General features: G+C 38.9%; 1 protein-coding gene across 12 annotated transcripts in view; it reads right to left on the minus strand.

Moving 5' to 3' along the window:
* The window catches only part of LOC147157788 (CUB and sushi domain-containing protein 3-like), a 321,354-nt gene that overhangs the window by 31,956 nt on the left and 272,525 nt on the right, over positions 1 to 16,873 (minus strand). For all 12 annotated transcript variants that reach the window (XM_086061991.1, XM_086061989.1, XM_086061992.1 and 9 more), the window contains 13 exons: positions 13,672 to 13,785; positions 13,474 to 13,569; positions 13,156 to 13,359; positions 12,052 to 12,176; positions 11,493 to 11,589; positions 10,195 to 10,299; positions 9,280 to 9,398; positions 8,725 to 8,794; positions 7,266 to 7,382; positions 5,652 to 5,861; positions 4,132 to 4,320; positions 3,308 to 3,485; positions 310 to 455 (listed from right to left, as the gene is read on the minus strand). In XM_086061991.1, coding sequence (XP_085918117.1) covers positions 310 to 455; positions 3,308 to 3,485; positions 4,132 to 4,320; positions 5,652 to 5,861; positions 7,266 to 7,382; positions 8,725 to 8,794; positions 9,280 to 9,398; positions 10,195 to 10,299; positions 11,493 to 11,589; positions 12,052 to 12,176; positions 13,156 to 13,359; positions 13,474 to 13,569; positions 13,672 to 13,785 — 1,770 coding nt within the window. The remainder of the gene's footprint in view (positions 1 to 309; positions 456 to 3,307; positions 3,486 to 4,131; positions 4,321 to 5,651; positions 5,862 to 7,265; positions 7,383 to 8,724; positions 8,795 to 9,279; positions 9,399 to 10,194; positions 10,300 to 11,492; positions 11,590 to 12,051; positions 12,177 to 13,155; positions 13,360 to 13,473; positions 13,570 to 13,671; positions 13,786 to 16,873) is intronic.

Here is a 16,873-nt window from a genome sequence, read left to right on the forward strand (position 1 = left end):
ATGAGTAGTCAAGGATATATGCAGTCTACTTTTTACGTGGAGCGAGGCAAAGTTTGCTGCCATAAATTGGCTCTGAAGTTACAAAAACAATTACGTTCCCTTCTTGGCAACAGCTAGCAAACGGCACAAGTAATTCAGACCCGACTAAGTTTCGATCTACCCTAACTTTAAATTGTTCTTTGTAGAGCCATGCTTCAACCCTATCAGGCACACCGGCGAGTGACCTAACGAGGATGAAGCCGAATAATCCGCAAAAATGAACAACACCAAAACAGATCGAAGTCATCGACTAACGATATCATAGCTTACCGTGGTAGCTCAGCACAAAGAACCCAGCTCCGGAGAAGTCCGAGTGGAATTTGATGAGGATGATGTTGGATGTGGAGTAGACCGACTCCAGAGCTGTGTTGCCGCTGAATTGGCCAATCTGAGGAGACGATTGGTCCGGACCATCCCTGCAGTGAACAATACAGAAAAGTCAGCTATAACTTGCTTTGGAAAGTCTTCATAGAATGTTGGCGAGAGGACACCCGCGAGTTGTTGCACTCATTAAGTGGTCATTTGTTGACAGGATATCCGCAAGACACAAGAGCAGAAGAGGTTTGATGATATTTACAAAACAAAAGCCAACTCTGAAGATAAAGACCAAGTGCCCTTGTGAGAAAGCGGCCAAAAAACATACGCAAATACAAGGTTGACATTGACCTTTTACTGTTGCTATCCGGCTGCATAAAATTGGTTTCAAATGTAGCATTGGCAGTAACTGAAGGCTAAACTCCAAATACAAACTCGCCTGGAAGCGGGCATATTTGTTTTTGTCTCTCTCGATGACACGGCGGTTCAAACAGAATTGGCTTTGTCACTGCCGTCTCGGGGACATTGGAGCTCATTAATGCGTCGTTAGTTTAAAAGAATAACACATGCCAAAGACCGCTGTGGATTTTTGGCTTGGGGCTTTTTTTTGTCATTCAGCGACTTCACATAAAGACGATTATGTTTGAAAATAGAACATTTTTCTATACTTTTGATCTAGTAATACACGCTAACTCGTTTGCTGGTCACTGGAAATATATATATATATATATATATATATATATATATATATATATATATTTCAGTCTCTAGATAAAACTATGATTATATGTAAAATACCACTGATATCTATAAGAGCTTGATGAACCTTGTCTGGCTAAGCTAATAAGGCTAATTCTGTGCTCCTGGCTAGCATGAGTAAAGCAGTGAGCTATCTTAATGCTAGCTCGCTAGCCGACTCATTAGGTCATTGCTAAAAGACATTTGATCTGTCAAAAAATAGCTCTAAATAATAATGCTATAGGGGCACTGGCTACTGACCAATGACAATAGCAAGCGAAGCTCGTAAAGCTAACAAGCCTAACTTTGTGCATCAGGTTGTGTAAACTATGCTTCCATATGTTTTTTTTTGTAATTGATTGATTAATTGATTGTAATGAAAATCAGCAAGCCCACTGTAAAGTTAGCCAGCTAGCACACTCCCTCGAAATTTCCCTCATCAATACAAAATTGATGTGACATGGCCCAAATTTGAATAAATCGTCCGTTCTAGTTTGAAGCACCATCTTGGGCGAACTGCTGGGCCACAATGCCATTAGTATCTAGGAACATTTTTTTTTCTAGAGTAGCCTCAATTAGCACAGCTAGCAAACAGGAAGTCATCTGTCAACCGCCAGGCCAACTGCGTAACACTACGATGACTTCCAGTCAAGCTACACGGTTGGAATTGACCAAAATAGCAACCTCTGTCCGCCATTAAAACGCATCATCGTGACATCCCAGCTGTTTGAGCAACTCTGGATTAGGCTAATTACAAGTAACAAGGTTTGAAGGGAGAGGCACCATCCCTTTTCACTATGATCCACTTGAAGTCGTCTCAGCCGGCCTTCGCCGTGGCTTTTAAACTCGGGATGCATACTGAGAAGCGAGGCCTCCGCATAAATTATCGTTCCCTGTATGAGACCAATTAGCAGTCAAACTCGACTGCCGGCATCTGGCTTTGGACCCGAGGTGGGCCGCTGTGAAAATGGCACTCCCGCCACAGAAACGGCACTCCCCGCCGAGAGACAGTTTTGCGGCAGCGGGAGTGATGATGAGAGTGTCAGCGTCTTTCTCTTTGGGTGATTTCAGCAATTCGTTCACACAAATGTAATTTTGCGAAGACAAATGAAGAGTGAGAAAAAAGGTGTAAAAGTGGACATCCTTAGAAATAAACAAAACCAAACAAACACCGGTTGTGAATTTTGCTGTTCATGGCTAGTCTTGTTTTAAGGTGTGCAGCTTTTCTGGGATTTATGGTAGTCTCATGCCTGATACATTGGGTTTTACAGTAGTGTTATTTAAAGCTGTGCTGCTTTTGTGCCAAATATCTTATTTTGCAACTTTTGTTAGATTTATGGTAGCCACAGTCAGATGTGCAAAGTTGTTTAATTAGTTTTACTTTAGGCTGGGCATCTTTTGCAGGATTTATGGTAGTGTTATTTTTACCTGTGAAGCTTTGGTAAGATTTTGTCTTAGTTTAAGATGGACAACTTTTAGAGGATTTACAGTAATTGTATTAAAGCTGTGCCACTGTTGTGTTATTTATGGTAGACTTGTTTTACGTTGCACAACTTTTGTGAGATTAATAGTGGCCGCATCTTTAGTGGGATGTTCGTTAGTCTTATTTCATTCACTTTGTGCAGCTTTTGTGAGATTTACTTCAAGATGCACAACTTTGAGGACAGTTGTTACAAGTGTGCTGCTTTTGTGGGATTTATGGTTATCTTGTTTTCTGTTGCACAACCTTTGTAAGATTTATGGTAGTCGGAGTCAAATTTGACCTTTTGATATTTGTCTGAGCTTTAACGTATTGTTTTGAAATGTGTTTTAAGTATTTTATTTTTTTTTGCATGTTTTATTTTTGAGATTTTTGACACATTTGAGAAATGTATGTTTTCCCCGGTATGTACGGTAGTCTGTTTTATGATTAGGAGCTTTTGTGAGAATTACAACATTAAAATAAGATGGATGACTTTTGGACGGTGTACAATATTCATAATAAAGCTGAGCCACATTTGTGTGATTTATGCTAGCCTTGATTTATGTTGCACAACCTTTGAGAGATTTATGGTAGTGGCATCCTTTGTGGGATGTATAGCAGTCATATTTCACAAGAGTCTTACTTTGAGATGAACCACTTTTGGCGGAATTATGGTTCATTTATTAAGGTACATAAGTGGACCACTTTAAGTTTAATTGAAGTAACCCGACTCAAACGACAACGGCGACCTACCAGACGGTGATGTAGTCATATATGGGCTCCGTGCTCAGAACCGTGAAGTTGATGTAGATCCCGTGTCCGGGCGGGACTCTCACACTCCACACGCAGTCCTGGAAGTTGGGGTATTCCTCAGGGTGACCGGGCGAGTAAATAGTTCCATTTAGCGAGGTGATGTTTCCACCACAAAGAGCTGTTAGGGGCGATAATAGCAAACATTACGCACATTTTAATGTTACGACCACTGGGTAATACGCTTTCCTAAACTTTTTAAGCCACGCGCCGCCTTCAACCTCATCAACGTTTATATTTATTTCAATTGTTGCAGCTCCCCGTTGGTGTTTATCTGTATTACTGGTGTTGTTTTACCAACACAACAGGGAATAATCCACATTAAGGGACATACAGTAAAAGCAGAAGTCCTCAAAATTGCCACTCGAACGGTACTTGGATAAAAGTCCTAATAAAATAAGACTATTATAGCTCAGTGATATGATTCTTCCTCCGCAATTAACTGCAGTTGTAACACAACCCTCCTTTTAGTGCCTTGCCTAATAAATCTTTTTTTTTTTAAAGCTACAGGTCACACGCGCTCCAACTAATTGCATTTGCCGCTATTTCCACTTTTATTGCAGCGCTTCTCCATATCAAACAGTTCTAATAAAAATGGCATTTGTCAGGTTTTGAATGGGAACCGCTGTGCATATCAAACAGGTAGCGCTGCAAAGTGAGATAAAGGTAATTGAACGGATATTAATTACGCTATTATTGTCACAGTGTTTTAACTACTTATTATCTATTTAATAAGTCGTGTTTTTTTTTTCGTTTTTTGTTTTTACCTTCACACCGGGGTAGTGGGTGGTTCCAGTTTCGGCTGATGCCATGCAAACATGTCAGGGAAGCGTCTCCCATGAGGGAGTAGCCCGGGAGACACTCGAAAGACACCGTCATCCCAACGCTGAAGTCATTGCCGATCACGATGCCGTTCCGGAACGGCCGGGGGTCCGGGCAACTCTGGAGCTGGTAGGCTGTACCAAAAAAAAAACAGTATGTATTGAAATTAGGGATGAGAGAGTACCAATACCAGGTATCGGAATCGGTACCAGGGCTTATTTCAAGGTATCAGAAATTGCGATGTTGGCAGATACCAGTATCGGGTGTCCTCTTGTGGCCGTTTTACATTCAAGAAATTAAGGGAAACATGCTATATTGGGATATACAGGTCTTTCTTTAAAATGATCTGTCATTGTTTTTAGGGGAACATTTCATGTATCAAAAAGTACTAGTGGTATCGGTGCTTGGTATCGGACTACACAAGAGTTGACCGGTATTGGTTTGAAAATAAGTGGTATTGAACATCCATAAATGAAATCTATGAATTCAATTGAGAAAATTAAAAGCATCATGAAGTAGCCGCACAAATTCAATCGGTGGAGAAATCATGTTAAATGTTGCATTAGTGTGACTGCTTCACTGTGCGCTGTTTTCACATGAACATCAAATTTAAGTCACCAGCTTTTATTTGGTGCTTCTAAGCACACAATTATGGGCTTGACAATCACACATTTTTTCGACAAAAGTATTTGTTGTACATTAATGAAGAGAAGCTTGAACAAATGAAATCTGTTTGTGCACATTTTAAAAATAAAATAAAAATCGCTTCAGTGCCAGAGAGAATAAACACAAAAGTCATTCGATGAATTTCCCCCCCGACGAGGATCGTAAAGCGCGTAATTTCCGGCAAGATCTTCAAAAGTCCCGACCTGTTTTATTTTCAATTGCCAGTATGAAAATATTCATTATTTTGTCGTCAGCCACCCAGAATGAAGTTAGTCAAATTAATTGTTTGAATTCAGTAACCAAGCTGGTGAGTTGGCTGTGTTTTTGAGTATGTGTTGTCTTTGATTACTTCAAAATTAATTATGAGAATACGTTGAAATACTGTGATAAAAATGTCCTCATTTTGAATTAATAAGATGATGATCTTGAGATGATGAAGTTGAAGTACTCCAAGAAAAAAGTCCTAAATGTAAGCAAAAAAAGTGCCAGAACAAAGCCTGTAATCAGCAATATTAAAAAAGTAATGTAGTAATAGCAATACTTAGGTACTAAGTACTTAAATTGTTAAGTATAAAGTATTGTTACAAAAATAAGGACAATGACAACAAAATGATAGAATTTGACCACAAATGTTGTTCATATCGGTATAGTTAAATGACTTAGGTCACGTAAAGTGATTTTTTTTTTCACCCAATTTTAGCAATATTATTTTAATATTTAAATGTTAAAAAATGTGTGGCTTAACTTTATCCGTGTCAAATTATAATTCCATCGTGAGCAAGACGGCGTCACATTTTACCCTGAAAGGTGATGTGGAAGCCGGGCTTGTTCTGCGAGTAGTCGCTGTGGAAGAAGAAGCTGGTCTGGTGCGTGGTGCTGAACAGAGCTCTGGGAATGAGCGGACCGCTGAAGCGGTCGATGACCGAGCCCGTCTCCAGGCTACCGGTGCGGATCTCCAGGTAGTCGTGGATGGCTTCCGTGGAAAAGTTCACAAACTGCAGATGGATTCCTACACAAATGCAAAACTTAATCAGATTTACTAGGAAGCCCCAGGCAAGGCGTCAATCAATCAATTGTGGCCTATGGGAAGCCGTTGAAGCTTTTATTCAAACTCCTTCATATCCAGTTTAAGGTCCGTGTACAAGAACACACTTTATTGGGTCAAATCAGCGCAGTGGAGGCATGACTATTAAAGTAAACTTGTTTGTTCCCTGCTACGAGCGCCACTAGTACACTATTATTGCACTACTTTGGCTGTACTAGTAACACTATTAGGCCCAACTAGTAGTCCTGACTTCCATACTAGTAGCCCCCTGGACTCTTCTAGAAGCACCAAAATGTCCACTAGTAGTTTTGCCTCACTCGTCACATGTAGTTGTCCTACTAACACGCCAAGGTTGCTCTACTAGTAAGGACCTATGTTATACTATCACATGGACCAAATTACAACCTTGTAAATAAGCTATCTGCGCATACATTTGACATCAGTGAGATCCAGCTTGAGGTCCATGTCCACACTAGTAGAATGACCAGAATGCACTAGTAGAATTATATTTCCCACTTTTTTTTATTATTACTAGAATCACTTTTGGCCTACTAGTACAATACTGTGCTGTACGAGTAAATTATTGGCCCCAACTGGTTGGCAAGTGTCACACACTAGTAGCTTATTTGCCCGTACTAGTAGCACCAAAATGCTAGCTAGTAATTTTGCCTCAGTAGTCGCATATTGTTTTCCGACTAGTGACGGAAAAGAGCGTAATAGTACATGAACACAAGTACAACCATGTGTAAAGTTATTTGAGCATTTATTTGATATCCAGTTTAAAGTCCAAGTACTAGTAAATCCTCACTAGAAGAACAATTTTAACATTAGTAAGACAACTACATGTTAGTGAGGCAAAAAATGGGCACTAATTGACATCTGCATGGCACTAGTATAACTAGTGACATTATAAAATTCTACAAGTTAACATCAAGTGCAAATGTCAACTAGCACAGGTTTGCCTTACCAGTAACATGACCAGTAGTAGTTTTTCTAGTATGTCAAAGTCCTACAGTATTAGTTTGCAGAAATATCATACAGTAAGTAAAATAGATTGCAAGTATGACACGGTCATTTTACTAGTGCACCTTTGTCTACTAGTGCACAAGAAATACAAATTTGGGTTTTATATCATTCCCACAAAGCATTTTTTTGGAGCTAGCAAACGTCACATGTTTTCAGAAATATTGCCACTTCCAATTTTCCAGCTCTACTGGCAAGTAATTTTGCTTAAATTAATCAACATATCCTAATTTCATTATTTTTGTTTTTCTTGGTTTTAACCCCAGTTTAGTGTGGGGGTTCTGAAATGTACACAGCTAAAAGGGACAAAAACAAAACAAAAACAAGAGGCTAAGCGTTTCTTACCAAAGCCGACAGGTAAGTTAACGGTCCACGTGCAGTCTAATCCGCTGGGGTAGTTGCCGGGGTAACCGGGGCTGAGGATCACGCCACTTACGTCCATCAGGGTCCCACCGCACTGAGCTGCAGATGCACACGGAGAACACAAAATAAAAATTATAATAATGCGGAGGACCTTTTGAGTTGTTTTTGCATCGTTTTTTGAACTGCAAATGGAGTCTTTAATAGATTCCTCGTCACACTCGCGCAAAAAAAGCGGCGCGGCGCGATATCCAATTAATTTGCAGCGCAAGGTCAAAGATAAACATCCAATTTAGATGCATCAGTGGCAGCTCATGGGCAATCACGTTGACCAAGAGCACTTATTTCCCCCCGCAGCCTTTAAAATTCACTCACACTGAGAGCTAATCACGTCGGGCATTGCTCCGCTACTGCTGCTTGCATTATTCAAAAGTTGAAAATGGACATTCAAACAGCGCTAACAGCGACCATGCTAACCACCCTCTTGGAACAAATTGGGCGACATCTTTTTGTGCCTATGTGATGTGCGGGAATGCTAACAGTAAAGCTAATGGTTGGTAAGCTAAGTAACAGCAAGGTAACCTGAGTGCAGAAATTGACAAGCAAATTTGTAATTAAGTTGGTAAAAAATGCTAACAAGCTAACTGTAGATAAAAAGCGGAATATTATGGTTATTTTGCATGAAAAACTATACTATGTGACTAAAGTAGTCATAATATACGAGAATTAGTGTTGCAATATCAAGAGGGATCCCCCCCCCACCCCAATTTTCACTAATAGTGGTACTTTTCCCCTAAAACAATGCTGACATATCACAAGTCTAAACTTGTAGTTTTATGAAAAAAAAATGGAAAAAAAACTACCCAATTTTAGGTAGTGAAAAATATAAAGGTTAATTGTCCCATGGAAGAAAAAATATCCTAATTCTCCACAAGTTAAAAAAGTAACAAAAATTAAAATAAAATAAAAAGTTTAAACATCACTGGATAAAGCCTTAATAATAATAATAATAATAATAATAATCATAATCATAATAATTTTGCAGGAAAAATAAATCAGAATTTAACACTCATCAAGTTGTAATTTTGCAAATTTTCTGCATATAAAGTTGTAATAAAAAAGGTTATATAAAAAAGATATAGACAGGTTAATTTCATGAGGCAAAAAAAATAAATCCTAATTTTCAATACATTACATTGCTATTTTAAAAAACGAATGTTGAAATATTGCTGGGATAAATTTCAAATAAAAAAAAATAGTTTTTTTTAAAACAACAACACAATTTTACATGACTGTGAGACCATGCAAAATACGTATTTTTAAGACTGAAAAGTTTGTTGTTGGTTTTCCACTGTCTATTTTTCACGCTAGTATATTTGAGGTACGGCATTCATATACGCATAGGAGACAACATGGTGTAATTGTGTGATAAGGTGTTACCTACCAAGACAAAGAGGCACTGGGTAGTTCCATCTGCGAACTGGTCCTGGCATGCAGGTTATGTGCGCGTTTCCCTAAAATGATTCACCAAAAACAAAATTAAGTTTGAAAGCGTCGACAACCTTCTTAAAGACATTTGAACGTTTTCTCTCACCCACAGAGATGAGGTAGAGACATTTATTATTCATTGCAGCGTGTGTGTAGTGACGTTTCTCTCTGATTCACCGTTTTAAGTACTTTTGCTTTGTGCAGCCGAGGGGATTAATAAAAGAGAGAGTGAGCTGAGACACTTTAAACTTCTTTTTTTTTTAATACCGAGTTTTAATGCGCTCTCTTTTTCATCAGTAATAATAATAATAGTTTCACCTGAAGAGAATAGCCTTGGAGAAATGCACAAATGCATTACCTACAATAAATTTCCTTGTCTTATAAAAGTAGTGGAGTTATGAGGATGATGTCTTTGTTTTACGTGAATAAAGCTGTTATTTTACAAGAATGAGTTTGAACTATTGTGGGGATAAAGTGAGAGAAATGAAAGAAAAAGTCAATGTGGGCTTACTTGAAGAGAGTATCCTTGTTCGCAGGAGAACTGCACTACGTCGCCCACCATAAAACGATCTCCTTGTCTTATTCCGCAGTTTGGAGTTTGGGGCTCCGGACACGACTCCAGGCCGATAGCTGAAAAATACATTTTATGCAAATTAAGTGGCTTAACTTCACACATCTAAAATTCCACCATCTTTCCTGTAAAGAGAAAATTGTTTACATTTTTCAAGTTGAAAAAAGGTTTATTTTCATTGCATAAAATAATTTAGGGCATATAAATCACAATTTCAATGAAAAAAAAGCTTAATTTCAAAATTCACCAGAATACATAATTTCATGTGCAATTTTTCAAGTTGCACTTTTTACATAAATAAAGTTATAATATTACAAAGTTTTACATATAACAATCCTAAATTAAAGATGTTATTTTAGATGACCACTTACTATGTACAGTCATAATACTGCAAGAAAAAAGTAGTAATTTTTTAAAAGTGTCATTTTTCATATGTAGTCTGAATTTGACAAGAAAGATGTTGCAATTTTCCTAGAAAAAAAACTTGATATGTCCTTGTGAGAACAAATGCATAATTTTACAGTACAATTTGACTAACTAAAAAAAAATAAAAAGTTGCATAGTTTTCAGAGCAAAGGCTTTTTTTTTTTTTTACATGAGTAACATTTACAAAATAGAAAACATATTTTTGTGCATAAAGTCTTAATTTTACAAGAAACGTCAGCCAATGAATGGGACACACTTTCCTTTTCCTCTCCATGACCCTCACTTATCAGGCATCAGCAATCTCAGTCAGCATCATGCAACAAATTGTGTTTGACTTTAGAGGATCCGACTGCAGAAACATTTTCTGGCGGGGCCACTGCCGCCTGTGCCCCTTCATCTAGTCTCCACTGTGCCCTGATGGTTTGATACCTGTATATTCCAGATGAAAGCCGGCGGCAGAGACGCTGATGTCAGAGCTGAAGCTGAGGTAGAGGTTGTTGGACGTGCTGTTGAGCAGTGGTGGGATGGTGGTGCCTGAGAAAAAAAAAATAGAAAGTAAAAGAAAGAAAGAAAGCAAACACAACAAAGACTTTCCCCTTCTTTCTCTCTTTTGGAAGGAGATGCAAGGGGATCACTTTTTTTTCTTTTCTTTTTTTTATTCCAGGCCAATGTTTCATTTGAAAGTAGAAATGTTGGCCTGACCCAGTTGCAGAAAGAAAGCGTCTGAAGCCAAGCTGTCACAGTTCACCGTGTTTCCACCTTGTGACGTCCTTTCATGTTACGGAACGCTAACCTCCGCTAAGCTACTCACTGCTAAAATGTCACCACCGCACATCCGTGTTAATATTGCTCTGTGATATTTTTCAACAGGTTTGACGGTTAATTTTAGGGTGTCCCTGTTTTTTGTTGTTGTTGTTGTTGCTATTGTTGGAGTGGGCTGATGGATGTGATTGGCTGGTGTGATTGAGGGGAATTAATTAGCCTCCCTGCTGCTCCTTTTCCCATTCTACAGGAAGGCTCATTTATTATCGTGACAGAACATTATAAATATATAAAGATATTTTTTTCCTTCCTCAATGAATAATGGATACCGCAGCATAATTAGCAGAGTGAGTTTTACAATAAATAATGAGTATTTAAGAAGGATTTAATAAAGAGCTGTACATTCGCGTCACGCTTGGTTAACTCAATACAAAATGGTCCAAATCTATAGTAGAGGTTTGGGCACGGGTGGCAAAGGTGCTCAAGTTTTATAGCAAATAGCAAGTAAATCTACCAGGAAAAAAAATGCAAAGTCAATTTTTACAGAAATAATGAGCATTTTACAGGAAAAAAGGACAATTAAAAAAGTAAAGTGAAAATTAAACAAAAGAAAAAGATGCATATTTAGTTTCGTAATTTTGCCGTAACAAACTAACAAACTTGATATGCTTTTTTTTTTTATACATGGCACGTAATGAAAACAAATTTAACACCTTTGATGTGAACGACTGATTAATCATGTCTGACGCCCATTAATTATTTCCTAGCTTTTCCTGCACCTCCATATTTCTGAAGCGCCCAACAACATTGCCCAGTTACATATTCATGACACACTGTAAAAAAATAAATAAAATAAAATAAAATAAAACTACGGGAACAGCTGATTCTGTTGCATGATGTGGACTCGTGTACTCATCAAGGAAGCTTTCAGCAAAAATGAGCATTGATGGAATAATAAATCTTACCCGAGTAGCTTCCCAGCCTGGGTGCATGGTTGTCCGCACCATCATAGAAATCCAAAGAGTCCCAGTTGTGCTCTGTGGCGAAACTCACCACCTGAACCTGAACAGAGACAACAATATCGTCTTGAGTTGTTAGCTCGTTTCACCACCAAGTCACAATTGTCCAAGAATAGTAATCATTTACACAACAAACTTAATATTGCAAGGATACTAGTACTGAACACTTAAAACAAAAAAACACAATGAATGTATAACAGTAAGAAAGAGTGGAATAATGTAGCGCAATTTGTACACAAGCGCCGCTCAGAGCTGGTTTGTCACGCGTGAAAGGCATTAGTTATCTCTGCATTGTCTCGAGAGTGCCTCGGCTTCCCACGCAAACAGCCGTTATCTCTTTAGCATGAGATGCTATCGGCCCGAGTGGGTATGCTCTCTTGCTCTTGCTTGCTTACCATCTGCCCGTCCATCCATCTGTCTGTCAATCCCGCCTAATAATCTCTTATCTTGTCCCGGCCTTCCCGCTTGCTCAGCTTTTAAGTCAATGATGCGCAAGGTCAGTTACCTGGATTCCGGCGCCTTCAGGGACCGACACCTTCCACACGCAGTTCTGGTTGTTGTCGTACGGTTCCGGGTAGCCGGGCGACAGGATGGTACCGTGACGGGAGCTCAACACACCTCCACAGGGAACTGACATGGGGGCCAGGCGTATATATTTTACAATCATTCAAAAACAAAAAATAACACAAATTAGTAACACATACCCTTGATGGCCTTGGAAAGGCCTTTTAGCTTTTAGCTTAACAGTTCGCAATTAGTTAATTAGCTCGTTTGTTCAATATAAAGTGCGCCTGTTGATTTTTGAGGGATTTTTCAGACTGTGCTTTATCTGTAGCTTTAAATAGCGTTAGCTTGCTAGTTTCTCTGTTTTCTCACTATTAATTTCTTCATTCCCTTTTAAAGTAATCAGTTGGGGGGAAAAAGTTCAACAGGAGCCAGATGCAAGCCTGGTTAACTTTGCTGGCTTATGTTTGTATGATAATGTTGAGGTAGCTTGATTGTTTGAAGATAGTTAGCTAGCCTACTTAGCTCTTAGTTTGTTTTCAATAGCTAGTCCCTCTGCCCATTTAGTATTACAATTATTAAAAAGCTCTATGTCTAGTAAGCAAATAGCTAGTACACCATGATTTGACAGTTAGTGAGCTAGTTTGTTTTGAAGCTAGTCAGCTTGGTAGGTAATTACGGCAGCACACCATTATTATTATTATTATTAATATTATTATTATTATCATTATTAGTATTAGTATTTCCCAGCTAATGCACTGCTGACGTTAGATTCAACAGTTTATGTGGGCGACCACATAGCTTTATTTTTAGCGTGTTAATGAGCTAGTTTGTTTGCAGCTAGTCAGACACTTATGCCATTATTTTATAGCTAATAGGGGGAGAGAAATCATTTATTTTTGTTTACTTTGAGAGAGCAAAGATTTTAAAAACTTTATAGTAATAAAGTTGTCATTTACGAGGAAAACAAAATCAAATATTAACAAAAGCCATAATATCACAAGAAACTGTCAAAGTAACAAAATTGGAGTTGTAAATAAATAATCATACAATACTTTGCAGTACAGTACAGTACGAATACAAATTATGTGGTCTGCTTAGTTACCAATACAAGTGGGCAGGCTGTCGTTCCACTGTGCCAGGTTGTCGGGCACGCTCTCGCAACGTATGCCGGTGGAGCCGTGCAGGACGTATCCCGGGTTGCACTCGAACTGGACCAGGGATCCCACCGCAAAGTCGTTGCCCAGGCGGCGGCCGAAGCGCGGCTCTGGGACCGAGCTGCACTGCGTTGCGCTGGTCCTCGGCACGGCTGGTGAATGAAATCAAAGAGACGTTACTTTTGATTGATCCAATAATCGACTAACTAAAACGATAAGAACACATTATCATGACATTGACTGGGGTCTTTTTTTGACAGGTTGACCTTGGTAGACAAAGTGGAAGCCTTTCGCCGTTTCCGGCCCCACGGTCGTAAACTTAACGGTGATCTGATTGCCCGAACTCAGCGGCAGCGACTCTCCTGAAACGAGATAACATTTCATTCGTTTCCGACGCCGACGCCCCCTGCACTCACCACTCGCCACATTTTCATCCATCAGCATACTCATCCATCAGTCCTTACCCGAGTGGGACCCGGAGAGAGATGACAGGAGCGTGCTCTGCTGAGTGGGCCCATCGTAGATCTCCACCACATCGTTCAGAGACGTCTGGAAAAGCACAAACTGACCAAAGAGGACTGAAAGAGGGATGGGAAAGGGTGAGTGAAGAGAGAAGGTCATTTTGTTATTTGGTGTCCAAATCCACAGGGATACAATAAACTTGCATGATTTAATCCCATTGGTGCCAAGCCAACCTTGAACATCACCAAATAAACATCACCTTGTCTTCGCCTGCGCTAGCATAGGCAACACACAATTAGGGATACAATCCGACTTTTTTAAACCATTTTAGGAGTCATTTTAACAACTAGCGTGATAAATTTGATTTTCTAACATGAAGAAATGCAATTATGAGAAATAATAATTTTGGGGTTAAAAATGATTAGCGTTGGATAAAAAAAAAAACCTCAAATATCAAATCATTTTCCTTTTCAAGCCCGATTTTAATTCATAAAACCATGAATCGATTATTTTATATACCTCTATTTCCTATAAATTCTTAAATAGAATTTTAAAGGCCCATTTTTTTATTTTTACTGTTCAGTTTTCTTGAAATTTACTGGTCACATGAATTTAAAAGTATTTTCTCACATTTATGAAATACCTGACTTATTGCACTTTAATTATATTTAAAATATATAAAAAATATTTTCATCTCAGCATTGCTGATCTCAATGTTTGTGTAACACTTAAGTGATTATAGCACGTGTATGTTACTTTCATTAATAAACTAAATCATTAGACAAGTTACTGCTTCTGCAAAATTTACTTTGGAATTGAATATTTGTGGAGTTTGTATCATGCACTTGACATTTAAGAATAATCGATGTGCCATAATTAATCGATATCAGGTTGAATTGTAGTGAATCGAAATTGAATCGATTGAGGAATTTAGAATCGATACCCAGCCCTAATTAATATGCAATTATTAAGTCAATAATTCCATAAGAATAACGCTAATTCTACAGCATATTACATCGGCACTGAGATGCCACCAAGGAAATACGAGACAGGACAAAATTATATGACCTGATGACAAAATCCAAATAGATGAGTTGTCAGGGTAGAAAAGCACAATCAATTTGCAAGTAGCAAATCACGAAAATGAACATTGTACTGTGCATGCAGAACGTCCTCATTTTAACAAAACTATCAAATTGGATTAACACAAGAAAGTCATCGTTATAAGAGAAGACAATTCTCATTTGACAAGAATAAAGTTGAAATATTGCGGGATTAAAACCCTACTCGTGAAAAAAGTCATCATATTTGAAATGAAAAGTCGTCATTTTCCGCAAAAGTTGTACTATTACAAGAAAAGACTCCATAATGTATGCGTTGCCCCGTGAATCATGCATCATAAGCCGCGCTGGCCCAATAGAGCCATCAGGAGGCTTAGCGTCGGTTTTAAAATCAATCTGGGCAGCAGGAGCCGCTGGCACTTGGTCGTTAATTACCAGCTAACGTCTAAAAGGACAGCGCTTCGCCTCCGCCTTGCTATATGATGAAAGGTGCCGCAGTGGAATGGGAATTACACCCAGGACTCCCATATAATACCTGGAAAATCTACCGCTCTATGTGTTGCAGCGACATCCTTAATGAGACTCGAGGAGGAATGCCAAGACGTAGCAAGACTACGGCACTTTTGTTTACACTAAACCATTTTTGATGGGTTTTGAAAGTTCTTAACGACAATAGCGTTTATGCTCATTTATGTTACATTTTCATACTGTATGAAGTTAGCAGGAGCCAGAGTGTCTTCACATGATGTTATATGAGGAAGACAAAAGAGACCCGACCAAGCAAGAGAGAGCGAGAAAAGGTGCTAAGGAATAGCTCAAAACGTGTTTCGATTGTTTAAAGCATGTGGGAGGGGCAAAATTATCGACATGGTATTTTAATATGGTTTCTATATTGAGGATTTTTACCTAAATCCCCCGCAAAATAGTACTTGCAGATGTCCTTAAGGATGACTAACGCTCAAATTAGGCCTCGGCAGCCACACGTACGTCATGTGAACGTCAACAAGGTCAAAACAGAAAGAAGGAAGAAAAGCGAAATTTGGTTAAGACGCTTTAATGGAGAAGCTTATTTCATGTCTGAATAATGTTCACAAAGAGAAGGCATTGGACCATCATTTTTCTTTTGTGTGAACCTCAAAACAAATAAATCCTTTCAAAAGACAGCTTATTACCAAAAGAGACCTTAAAAAATGTGGACTTATAATGGGAAATGATTTACAAATGATGGAGTCCCTGAAGTGCCTGGCAACCCATCGTGCTAAATTAAACACAAATATAAATGCCCATGAAAATTACTTAGTTGCTTGTTTCTGTAAAACAAACCTTGGTTGCGACACCCCTGCGATCATGTCAAAGCCACACAGGTAAGCAAAGCTGCATTTTGTTGGATGTACAGATTAAAGTGACTACTTCTTTATAGCAGGTTTTCACTTTGCATGGATTTTTTTTTAAACATTAACTGTTTATTTGAAATACCTGTTGTACCACAATATGGCAAGAAAGAAAATAAAGAAACGAAAAAACGAAGGCCAGACTGAGCAAGGCTGTATGTATGAGAGATGAGATGTCAATGAACATTTCCATTTATTTCCAGTGTAGGCTGTCATTATCCCAAGGAGTAACCTTCAAGAGCACACATTGCATGTGTGCGCGTGTGTTTTTCAATAAAAAGAAATATGAGCGGCAGCATCAACAACAACAAAAACAAGTTGCTAACGGACAATGGGGCGGATCACGCCTTAAATAAGGAGGCCCGAGCAAATGCTAGCTTTTCTTCGTCAAAAGCGTCGTCAGGGAGGCGACGTGACGAACGCCGTTCGCTAAATGGAATGAGACGGGCGACCATTGATGGTCTCGGGGAGAACCGCTATTTATACATCGCGCCGGCGGGCACAATTGGACCCCGTCTCAAATAATTACTGACTGCAAAGTCAGAGCCGGTTAGCTAATATGCTGTCAAACAACATGTTGCTAGCGATCGGGATATATGCATCAGTGCCTTGAAGTTTTTACACCCTCAAGTTGTACCGTATTCCACTGCATATTTGCAGCTGACTACAGTGAACCCCCATTGTTAAACCGGGGATAGGGACTGATCCCCGTGATAAATACCTGAAATCCAGGAGTAGCTACCAATCCATGC

This window comes from Leptonotus elevatus, chromosome 19 (genome assembly GCF_054856555.1).
Source record: "Leptonotus elevatus isolate MCC_2025b chromosome 19, RoL_Lele_1.0, whole genome shotgun sequence".
Taxonomy (NCBI): Eukaryota; Metazoa; Chordata; class Actinopteri; order Syngnathiformes; family Syngnathidae; genus Leptonotus; species Leptonotus elevatus.